The following is a 12,659-nucleotide window of genomic DNA, read 5'->3' on the forward strand; positions in this document are numbered from 1 at the left end:
AATCAAACAGAGGCAGTGAACAATTAATGGTTCTCAACTGGGTTTCAAACCATCCAATGAATTTCCATTTAAAACACAGTGTGAGGTGGAAGGGGGGAACAAATGATTTCTGAGCCGAGTGCCTGTGTGACCTGATATCCTCAGCCATGTTGGTGTTATAAAAAGGCTCCAAACACACGACTCACACTACACTAACCCCTGCCTCCGCACACTATTGGCAAGACAGACACATAATTGCAATAGTGTCCAAGAGCTCACAGCACATCATCCTCTTCATCCTCTGGTGGTCCTGTGTCACACTGTCTGAGTCCTCGAGCGACAGCCATTCACATGCTAGCTCATTTCCTGGTGGTTGATTTTTTTTTTTTTTTTTATTAAAGCCTGCAATGCATTTAGTAAATCCCTTTTACAGTTGTATTTTAGACAATCGAGAGTAGCTTGGATCATCTTGATATAAGCTTCAGGCTTCACATTGGCCTTAAAGAACCTGCAACATCAAGTGGTTTTCTTGTGTGGTTTCACACTTAAAATGAAACTGTGTAACTTCTGAAAGATGGAAATCTACTTACAAATGAAATGAAAGAGTGAATTCATAAGTAATAAGATGCTCTCGCTGTTCTCAATGCAGGTTTTGCTGAAGTTAGTTACTGACTTTACTAACAGTTTTATCACAGAAGTCAAAGAAGTTGTAAGCACACCTTACCTCACAAGAAGACATGCTTGTTGTGGAAGCTTTTCAGAAGTCTCACTTTGTAAGCAGAAATGGACTGACATCCTAGGTATTCAGCAGTCAGGACAGCTGATTTTGCACTGCAGTTCCCAGATGTTTACCAGTCAAGCCAGCAGCTGGCCAGTGTTGTGGCATCATTTCTCTCTTCTGTGCTGCTTTCCTCAGTTATGGTGGCTATTGCTACTTATGCTAACAGTCTTTTTAAATTTTCTATACTTCAAAAAACTCTTGACCTGTCACTTCCTGTTTGTCAAAAGATTTTCCTGATAAAAACAATGTACAATGTTGAAGTATCAAATGTTCGTTTCTGAGCACTGATCAAAATGTGTCCCCATTTAGAGTTCTGAAAAGTTAGCATCAAATACTTCGTCAGTTTTTTAACATATACTTTGGACAAATATTTCTTAATTTAAGTTTCTGAATACAGGTTTAATCGGACAAACTTATTGTATGGCTGCTTGCTTTAATACAACATTGAGCACTGGTCTGTTTGATGATTTGAGCTTGTTTTGTTAAAGAAACCAAGAGGGCTTGTAAAAAAGTTTTGAGGTCTCTCAAAGTACCATATCAAAATAAGTATACGTTTTGGTAAAAGTCCAGACACAAGTATGGAACTGTTTCCAACAACAAATTCAACCCTAGACAAGAAATAAGATGACCTGCCTTCCATAAATCAGCACTAGAGAGAAGCAAAACTGATACATAAAAATGTGGAGGAGTATGTCCTGAATGTTTGGGCACTGAGCCCTATTAACTTACATGCTAACCACAAAATTCATCAGTGTGGATCCAGCAGAAATCACACAGTTAAGTACTCTGGATTTGCAAATTGCCGGTTCAAAATTTTATATATGAATATGGCTCCAAACCATAGTATAGTGGGATTTCTGTCTTCCTGGTCTATTGTCTGCTTTTTTGGTTGTCTGCCCTGCTGCCTGTGCCAGAGAAGCCCATTCAGATGGAGCCCAGTCAGTCTGTAGTCCAGTAGCCTCCAGCACGGAGGCATTTCAGCTCCTTCAGGGGGATTTGACCAAGATTTCCTGCCCCTTATTAAATTATAATCTCCCTTCTACCTCTCTTTCTTTCTCCCTTTCTCTCCATTTCAGACCGAAAAATAGGCCTCCCTCTCTGTTTTCTTGCCAACAGATGTGTGTGTTTGTGTGCGTGCGTGATGCGTGCATGTACGTGTGAAGCTGTTTCGGCTGCCAGCGGAAGGAGTGTGTGAGATGATTGGCGGGGCACGCATCTGAAGTGGGTCAACAGGGAGATCAAGAGCTAAAGCTTTTACTCTCTGCTCCCTTTCATTTTTCTCCTCCATCTCCCTGTTTTTCTTCTTGCCTGTCATAATGACTTCACGTCTCCTTCATGGCTTCTTACTTTCTCCTCCCCTTCTGTTGCTTCAATTTCGTTTACGGTCATAAGGTGCTTTCCTCTTTTTCTTCCTCTTCTCACCATCCCTTGATGTACGTTTCCATCTCCCTCCATCACCAGCAGTGGTAGCCTTTGACAATGTGATCTGTATTAGTGTAGTGTTTTCATGGAGTGTCAAACTGTGGAATCCTTTGATAGCAACAGACAACGAGAGGATTTTTCTGGGCTTTTCCCTCTGGAAGTTCGCCCCAGCTACGTGCAGCTTGGGACTTTTTCCAGTCCTGGCAAAAAAGAATGGAACAATTGATGGTGTGCAATTGTTCTGGGTTTATTTGCCTTTTTTTCAGCGCCCCAGAGCATTTCTCACCTTCAGAGTGCTGAATCATCAACAAAACCCATCCACACACTCTCCACATGGACTTGATTCCTCGCCACAGCCAACTTTGCCTTTGGATGAACTGTCACCATGAATATCTTGACACATTGTCAGGAAATAAAGCTATGTTGCAAAGAAGCTCACTGCAAAACTCGTTATAAAGAAAATGATGAATCATTCGCCTGGTGGCTTGTTTCGAGCTCTTTGTCTCACTCTTTTCAGTTTTCTGTGTGTCTGCTGCACATTTCACAGGCCCCAATCTGGCAGACACAAAGCCACCCACCCAGTGAAGGTAGCAACGTAACAGCTACCTGGAGACTTGGAGACATGGCACAGAAACAGAGGACATATCACAGACCAAGCCCGATCCTGCACGTTAGAGCCCTACAGATTCTTGTATTCAATCCCTGATCCAACACCTTCCTCTCCAGCTGTGAACAACTGGCCATCTGCTAAAACTCTGCCGCTGAACAGTCATAGCTTTGTATCTGGGAACATCAGACTGCTTTGGATAGCTCAAAAGTATGGTCTCTGTTTTTTTTAGCCTTTACATATCGAGAGCACAAGTGTAAGAAATGGATTCACCTTAAGCTGCAAAAGCATGGGACTAGTTACATTTTTTTGTGCGATTGCAGATGAAACATCTTAGTTGGGGACTGGAATCCACTGTGCTGGAGACAAGATCCTAGTTTAACGTAACAATAGTGGTGCTATCCTGCTCTTTATTTGGTTTGGGAGGTATAACCTGCACTCAAGCAACCCCAGCCAAACTTACTTTACATTTCTGTTACTAACACTATACCATACTAATGATAACAATCTCTACTCGGCAAAACAAGATCAGTACTGCAACATATTTCCATGATCCCTACATGGATCATCAGTTTGTGAAGATGCTGACTCTTGCTGACTGGATCTTTAGCCTCAGTGCTTTAGCCTGATGTCGTGTATCTAACCATCATGTACATATAAGAACCTTTAATAGGTTCTTGTCTTAAAACGAGTCAGCTGGAAATATAAAAAAGTCTGCTGGAGATGGAGTTTTCCACCAACGTAATGACTTTTAGAGTTAACACTTCCATTATGCTCGCTTGCTGCTAGAATCTGCCACCAACCCACCATCATCTAGAAATAAGAAGCTGCTTTTGCGCTAGAGAGGAAACTGAGCGTCAGCCTTGCTTCCTCTTGCCTTTGCTGTCCTTACTCATTCCTTCTTTCTCCCATTTTCTCCTTTCTGATCTTCTCCATGGTCCTCTACTGTTATTTTAATTAAGAATAACAGAGACTTGAGTATATGTCAGTACTAACGGACTAACGGGGGGAAAAAAACCCGCCTTGCTGGGTCAGGCCTTGGCAGCACACAATAAAAGTATTCACACCAGCAGTGAGCGTCGCAGAGGCTTAATGCGGACAGAATAAGAGGAATAGGAGAGGGAGAGGAAAGGGCTGAGTTTGCCAGTCGAGACCTACAAGGCAGAGAGAGACTGAGTGATCATTCTGATTTACAGGAGATTATTTTACTGGGAGTCCTCGAAGTTTTCCCTCGGTGAGGTGAGGTCATCTCCACAGTGCCCTCTAACACGCAATTCCCTGTATGCTTCTAAATTCCAATCCATAAATCTCCATCTTTGTATTAATTTCTCCCTTTTCAAGCCAGTAATATCAGTTTTTGAGAGTGGTGATGTGTGCTTTCAGTGAGCTGTCTTGCTGCATTGAAGAGCAGAACATTTATTGCTCTGGAAGGGTGGAAGCAGATTGCCCTTTATGAGATTATTTTTTTTACTCTTTCCTCTCGATTACCTAATCAGCAGCTCATATTGAGTTTAGGTGCACCGACGGGTCAGCCGGAAAGGTATGGCTGTGTCTTTGTGCCTACAGACTCTCACTTTCTTAGCTCCCCCATGCTGCAACTGGTTTCTTGGCAGGTTGTGGGTTAGTTTGGATGTTTTGCAGACTCTCAGTTCATCTCACTTGGCCCTATGCTGATCATAAATGTTTCACAGAAAGATGAGGTGATACAGCATGAGTCTGTAAAGCAGCAGGGAGACAGAGCGGCTAATATATTGTAATTAATGCCTTTTCTCTGGCCTGAAACAGTTCCTGCAAGGGGCGGAGGAGCAAATAAACTCGCTCATTACAACTCACATGCAACTGTACACATGCGAGGTAAAACAGGTTAATAGTTCTGTGACTAATTAGCCTCACTTTGACCGCTTTGTGCAGGAGTACACACACGCACACACACTCACACTTTATGATTAGCACGTCTGCTTCTGTGCTTAGATAAGTGCCCAGGGGTATATTAAACACGTTCTTCTGAATGAAGTCATCAAGAAATGAAAATCCTCTGTCTGACCTCCTCACTCATTTCCCCTCCCCATATTTCTTCACAGCCTGTATCAGTTCACACACTTTGCACCACCTACACCCTCCGTTTCCTTTTGCTCTCACTCATTCCCACTTATACCCCTTCATCAGCATAAACTCACCCCTCTCTGACCATCTCCGAGCCCTTTTCTCACCCCCTTCAACCTTCAGGGATGTTAGTAAAACACAGCCCTTCTCCACAGGTACCGTTTCCTGATTTGATGAGGCTCTTCTCTTTTACTTCGTCTCCTCTGTTTTTATGAGGATTTTTTTTCTTTCTCTCTCTCTCTGCTGAAGCAAAGTGAGGGCTTTTCCTCAGCCCCGTCTTCAGTTCACCCTTGGTAAATTTTGGACTGTCATCTTCTATTTTGTTCCTTCCCATAAACATTAGGAAAGACACATTTGAAAACCTGCTTGAAAACAAGCAAGACAGATGACAGACACAAGCAGGCGTGACAGATTCGTGACAGAAAACGAGGATGTGGTTGTGTGCGCACACGCCTGCACTAGACCAGGCAAGCGCAGCATGTGTAAAATCAAAGACTGCCCTTGGTGTCATCTGGGGTGCGGATATATATCATCATTATCACTACCCAGAGAGAGAAAGATGGATGATGTCTGTGTCTCAGCGGTTTCTTGAGAAAAAGCTCTCTTTGACTGTCTATCATTGTCTGTCTCTCCTCTGATGAATTGCAACAGTTTTCACAAGTTTGCACATACATACCTATGTCTTACTGTAATATAAACTTCGTGGCCAAAAGTATGTGGACAAACACGCTGAATCCATATGTGAACATGTCACATTTGTTTCTATAATGGCCTCTAATTTGCCACTAAGGCCTTCCGTAACAATTTGCAACCTTGCTGTAGGGATTTACATCCATTTGCTCCACCAGAGCAGCTGTGAATCAGGCACTGATAGCAGTCGATGATCCAGTCCATCCCAAAGGTGCTGGATGGGCTTGATGTCAGGACTATGTGGAAAGTCACTCAAGTTCCTCCACATCAAACTCTGAAAAAATGTTTTGAACAACCACTGATTTGAAAATTGTTCAATCATTTAAGCAATTTATGAAGGTAAACTGTGGATCATTCATGTTTCTGTCTTCTAAATTGTTTGGATTTGCTGCTTTTCTTTGACTTATGCAATAGTAAACTAAATATCTTGAGTGCTGGTTGTGTACAACAAGCAATTTCAGCTCTGCACTTTGGGCTTTATAATATTATGATGGGAATTACAGTCACAGTTTTCTTTTTCCAGGCACAACAATTAATCGATTAAGTGTTCAGCATTAGTGTCTCTTAGTACATGATTCCTCACATACAATTACACTATACAGTACATTAACTCACTAATATACACATCAAATTATCCACCCTTTCTTCAGCTGCAAATGGACTCCCCAGGACCCAGTTGAAGAAAGGATGGATAATTTGATGTGTGTATTAGTGAGTTAATGTACTGTATAATTGTGTGTGAATATTTGTGTATGCATCAACATGATACAGCAGAAATGTAAACAGTATACAGTACATCATGTCTCGACATTAAAAATAATAATTTACAGTATATCTAATGGCTGCTGTATAATTTGCTAATGAATCAGTGGAAAGACGAATGAGAGAACACAGCAGCTTTTATTGTGGTGGCAGAGGAGGCACAACTTTTTCCTGAGAAGTAACCAAACAAAACCTGCTGGTGGCAACTGAAGTAACAGATGTTCATGTCTCATCGTATAGGCATTAGGTCTGTGGCCACTCTCTCACACACACACGGACACGTTATGTGAACAGCCATACTGTTTCCCCATTGCTTATTTGCACAGGGTTGAGTAATACAGGGTGCGTTCAAAGCTACAAAAAACTGTGACTGCTGCTCAAATGTAGCACGGTGAGCTGACACCGGAAAGGCGTAATGGTCCAAGTGCCACTCAAGCTGAAGGAGGGATTACCTCATTCAAAAGAAGGTGATTCTTGAAGTAAAACCCACACTGCATGCTCAGTTTCCTCACCCCCTCACACACCCACCCACTCACAGAGTTGTGTTTCCATCATTTTTGGGGACATTACATAGACTTACATTCATTTTCTGGAGATTTATCGTAACCATAACCACTACTTGCCTAACCCCAACCCCAACCCCAATCCCAACCCTACCCCTAACCCATCTAACCCTAACCTTAATCTAACCCTACCCTAACATTAACCCACCCTGAGATATAATGATTTACATTGTGGGTACTCACATTTTGTCTCCATAATGAAGGTGAGTCCCCAAAATGTGTCTGTGTTAACAGATTTATGTCCCCCAACATGAACAATACATAGCCACACACACACACACACACACACACACACACACACACACACACACACACACACACACACACACACACAATCCTTTCCTGGAGACTTACCATAACCATACCCATTATTTTTGCCTAACCTTAACCCAAGTCTCCACCCAAAAATGTAATTATGTACATTACAGGGACTTGCGTTTTTCCCCATAATATGACTGTGTAAACAGATTTATGTGCCTCCAACATGAGGAATATACACATACCATCAGACTCTGGCCATCGTCATGTTGTGTAACTGCTGTGCTCACCTTCCCCTGGCCTCCTCTGTCTTTCCCTTAGTCTCCTATGTATGTGTAGAACAAGGCCACACAGGTCAATGGTCAATGGAGCTCTGTGTTGTCTGAAAGTGATACCTGAGCAATGTTTAGGCCTGTTCGTGTAAGTTTAACGTTTGCAGGTGGATATCATTTTCTAAATCTGTAAAATCCGTTAATACTCACATGTCTAGACAACAGATTGAATAATAAACCACAGATATATAAATTGAGGTTTTTTTCAGTATGCCTTTCTTCTTTCTTCACTTGTGCTGGATGTTCATTCTTGCTATAAAAGGAAAGTTCCCAACATTTGCTTGCTGAATTTACAAGAAGAGAGTTTGGCAAAGGAGGATGGTTGTGGTTGGTTAACAGCTGACCACCCATGTGGGCTCATGGTCAGGAATGGTTATGGTTGTGGCTCAGGTTTGCCAGAATTGGATGAATCAGCTAAAATATGTGGTTAGGTTTTAAGTGCAGTTCTACAGAATTCTGTGGTTGTAACCAAACTATTTAATCACTATGGACTTTAGTTGCTGTTGAACCATTTGGTGTTTTTTCTCTTAAAAGCTGGCATTTTGCTGCGCATGATGTTCAGGTGATGATTCCTCCACTCAAGTTGTGGCTCAGATGTTCACCACAAAAATGACCGCCTCCTCTTCCCTCCATGACACAGAATCCTCACACTTGGTGTACCTATAATCTCTCTGTGGCACGTGGTTTAGGAAATGCCTGGCAGTCTGGATCCACACATACCGCTTAAGGGAAGCAGAGGCAGAGCACCTTCAACCTCACCTCCCCAGCGCTGTTGATTTCATTAGCGGGTAGATGGAGCAGTTAGGGGAGTGTGTGCTTGGCTCGCACTCAGCTGTGGTGTCTGTGTCTCTTCTGCCTGTCTGAGCAGGCCACTTGAGATGTTGCTGAGTTTGGTTTTGGAGGCTGTTGAGTCTGCTTTGGCGGGCCCGAAGCCTTCGCAGATTAACATTTGGGCTCTGTTAAAATGGCATCCAACACATGTTCGAGAAAGGCTGCAAGCTGTGGGTCTTTATTTGTGTCTGTGACTCAGGTTACCAGGTGGTTTGGAGACAGATCTGTGAGGTGTACTGTAAGCTTATTATGTGCTCATGCCAATATGTGTCTCTACCTTTGATGTGGACATGCATGGATTTCTGAAGGGGACACAGACCCAAGGGCCCAAGGACTCAGGGGGCCCCTGAGCCAGAGCATCTGTTTGAAGTGACTGTTAACATTTTTTGTTGGAAAGTCACAGAGATGCCCAGATTCTTATTTTGTTCTTTTTTTTTTCCGCTCCTGATCTTTATTGGTACTTTTAGTCTCTGCAATCAAATATGATTCAATATGTGTTTTTGTTTCTTTTTTTCCTTCATATTACAGCTACACAGTATACTGAGGCTATTGTACCATTTGATTAAAATAGTGTCATTCCTAGAGCTATTTAAATCAGTTAATCAGATTAGCTGCTCTGCTTTGAGAACATAGAATCTACATTTCAGGCTCTAAAGTTTCCTTCAATATTTTGTACAGCTGTAGTATTTTGTTTAATATCTGTGCAGAGGGTTGTCCCTGGATCAGACAGCCTCTCTTCATATCCTTTGGGATCAATGCTGATGTTCAGGAGCAGTTTTTGAACAGAGTGCACCACCTGAGAATTTGGTTCAGCTGCAAAATGTTACTGAAAGAGATGCAAAACAAATGCAAAGAGAGAAAAAAACTACTGCAAAGTGACACAGAAAGACTACAATGAGCTGCGAAATGACCACAGATATAAAACAACTATAAAGAGACACAAAACAAGTATAAAGAGATGCAAAACAACTACAAAGAGACACAAAACAAGTATAAAGCGATGCAAAACAACTACAAAGAGACACAAAACAAGTATAAAGCGATGCAAAACAACTACAAAGAGACACAAAACAAGTATAAAGCGATGCAAAACAACTACAAAGAGACATAAAACAAGTATAAAGAGATGCAAAACAACTACAAAGAGACACAAAACAAGTATTAAGAGATGCAAAACAACTACAAAGAGACACAAAACAAGTATAAAGAGATGCAAAACAACTTCAAAGAGATGAAAAATGACTTCGCATTGACTTAGAAAGGCGACAGTGAGTTGCAAAATGACCACAAAGAGACACAAGACAACAACAAAGATACAGAACATGACTATGACTGTAGAGATGCAAAACAATAAAAAGAAACTCAAAATGTAAGAGACTCTCTGTCATCTGGATGTGTTGCTCCTGCGTTACAGGGGTGGGGGCTCTTTTTACATGCCTGGGCCCAGGAGCTCATTTTCTTATAATCTGTCCATGGATGTGGTCATCAGACATACACTGTAGTACTCAGTTATTTGACAGCTGTCTGGAAGTGGGAACAGCGAAGCAACTATTATATACTAACGTCATGATGGAGTTGGCGGTGCCCTTTCACACCCGAGGGTCAGACTCTCCCTTATTTCCTCATTAATGCTACATTTCTGTTCTGTTCTTTGTGTAATTTTGGATCTGTTGCTGTAATGTGTGTGGTGATTTCTTTTTTCTCTGCTAAATCTGTTTTATATAAAGTGTCACTCAGCCTGCCAGACGAGGTTCTTTGGCTGTAATTTTGGATGCTTCTCATGTGTAATGACTGAGGGAGGCTTTGGTTCACCATTAGCTCCTCTGTCTTCTCAGGCTGGGGTTTTGTTAAGGTTTGCTTTGAACAGACTGATTTTGCAGGGGAAAATGGGGGTTACGTTAACGAGTTTGAGTATTTTCAAGGCACCCTGCGTAACCACTGACCTGAGGTTTATTGTGTTCTCGTGCATACCAAGAGTGTGTGTTTTGTTATGTGGGTGTTCTTGTGTTCGAGAGCGTGTTGGAGTCTCAGTCCAGCAGTGGCTCATGGTGGCCAGCCTGAGAGGATTGCGTGCGATTTTTTAACAGCGTCTGCTGAGCTTTTCAACAAAAGCATTTGATAAACTGATTGTGGAGGTCTGTAAACCACCCGACTGTGTCTGATCCCTGTTGATGCACAGCCTTTGTGTTTGAGTGTGTGTCGCTCTGGTTCTTCAGAGAGTTTGACGTCTGCAGAATGGTGGGCATCCAGAGCCGCCTGTTAAATTACATCTGCACCAAAAACCACAGGCCTCCATACCAGACAAGCTTCCCTTCCAGCCAGCCAGCAAGTCGGCCAACGACCAAACACTGCCTTACCAACGCTACTCTCTCTTTCTTGTGTTTATTTCTTTTAACATCTTTGTCTTTGCTTACTTCATTTTTCATTACTTTGGTGTGAAAATTTGAGAAGGGGCCTTTGATGCATCCTGGCAAAAAAAAAAAAAAAACAAAAAAACCCAACACACAGCATTATAATAGCATAAACACATACCGCAGACACACACACTTACAACTAAAAAAATAGCTCAGAAACACTTGGTAAATGGCAGTAAAACAAGAATTTGTAGCTATGTGGTTGCTAAACAATCGCAGACGACTGCAAGAGCAAAGCTGTAAAACAGACCTGATCTCTGCACACATGGTGGCAATGAGCTCACCTTTTTCTAAGCACTTGCGAGTTGAAGTCTGCTGTGAACTTGCAGATCAGTCCCTGCTCGCAGTTAACTGCAGAGCATAATTTGATGTGCTTTTCTAACTAAAAAATGTCAGATCATTTTCACAGTAGAAAGTGTCATCTCATGGATCACTGTTGCAATCCAAGACCATAACTGCAGACGAGCAGACCTGTCCCACACACAATGACAGCATGAGTGTTATAACAGGAGAAATTAAGGAGGAAAGGGATGCAAACATGTGCAGACTGAGGTCATGATGTGGCTGGATGAAATGCAGCATGAGGACATGGAGACCTACTGCAGCATGATGAGTACTTATCCTGTTTCATATTAATGACCCAACATGAGTCAGAGGTGATCATCATAATCAGATATTAGATTTGCCAGAACACTGAAGTGTCTCTCTCTGAAGTGTCTCATTGTCTCTCATCCTTACACAATTTCCATACCTAATAGACATTTTTTGCATTTAAACAGGAGCTGACTGAACCTGAGATCTAACATTATCACAAAACAACTCCTGACAGTGATCAATCCAAAGACAGCTGATGAAAAAACAGCTCAGAGAAGAGCTGGGGCGACAATATATGCCATTTTCACACATCATTTCACTGGTGCGAGTCCCGGACACCCACAGTTGCTCACTTAAGATACACAAACATGCTAACTATCCTCTGGTGGTTTCCTGTTCACACCTGACCACGGCTGTGAAAATATTTGCCAGAGGGTGATGTGGTCACTTCATCCTGAAGTAAATTAAAGTCAACATATCTGCCTGTCACAGTTTCTGAGGGCCATCAAGGCCAAACACGAATCCTGCCAAATACTTACCGCACAGCAGCAACTGAGAGCAGGGATATACAGTACATAATATGCTTACAAGTTATATTTGTACATATTTGCAGCTTGTGTTTGGACATATAAAAATTTATGAGGCCTTTGGAGTGTAACTTATCCTTTGCCAGCGCTGGAGATAGTGTCTGCCTTTAATTAATCGGTGCATAGCTGTACATACAGAAATGGATGCCTTAGTAGATGTCAGCCAAAAAATTCCTTTTCCTCCTTCTAAGCAAGAAACATGTTTCCTTGGTTTCCTTAGGCCAAAACGTCCGTGAATGGCTTGGACAGGACATACTATGCTTGTAGATTTGTTGTGAACTTTGATCCAGAATAAAAAAAAAACAATAAAGTCCAGTCATTTTGGAGCATATTAATAAATATCTTATGTCTGTCCTCTTCTGTTTCTGCCTCCAGTTCTTCGTGTGTAACGTCTGAAGCCTGGGATGCTGATGACCATGCTGTTGGCTCCTGTTTGTGTGCTACTGATGCTGGTGGCAAGAGGTCTTGCTGGAGGTTATCCCCCCATACCCCACATGAAGTACATGCAGCCCATGATGAAAGGGCCCATTGGACCCCCATTCAGAGAGGGCAAGGGACATTACGTTGGTGAGTATTCCCTGTGGGTGTAGTATACGTGTGTTTCTTTTACTCTCACTCACTCTGCCCTGCGTACAGTCCCCTGGGCCAGTGAAAGCACTGGTAATGGTCATTGATCAGTATGATTTAACACTATGTTAAGTCAGTAATGTTTGAGTTGGGCCTTTTTAAATATTGG

The 12,659-nt window shown here is 42.2% G+C and overlaps 1 protein-coding gene across 1 annotated transcript in view; it reads left to right on the forward strand.

The window, feature by feature from the left end:
• col8a2 (collagen, type VIII, alpha 2) overlaps positions 1 to 12,659 on the forward strand; it is a 44,987-nt gene that overhangs the window by 22,557 nt on the left and 9,771 nt on the right. The window contains exon 2 of the mRNA XM_070985257.1: positions 12,299 to 12,490. Coding sequence (XP_070841358.1) covers positions 12,328 to 12,490 — 163 coding nt within the window. The 5' untranslated portion in view covers positions 12,299 to 12,327. The remainder of the gene's footprint in view (positions 1 to 12,298; positions 12,491 to 12,659) is intronic.

The sequence above is a fragment of the Chaetodon trifascialis genome, chromosome 17 (genome assembly GCF_039877785.1).
Source record: "Chaetodon trifascialis isolate fChaTrf1 chromosome 17, fChaTrf1.hap1, whole genome shotgun sequence".
Classification (NCBI taxonomy): domain Eukaryota; kingdom Metazoa; phylum Chordata; class Actinopteri; order Chaetodontiformes; family Chaetodontidae; genus Chaetodon; species Chaetodon trifascialis.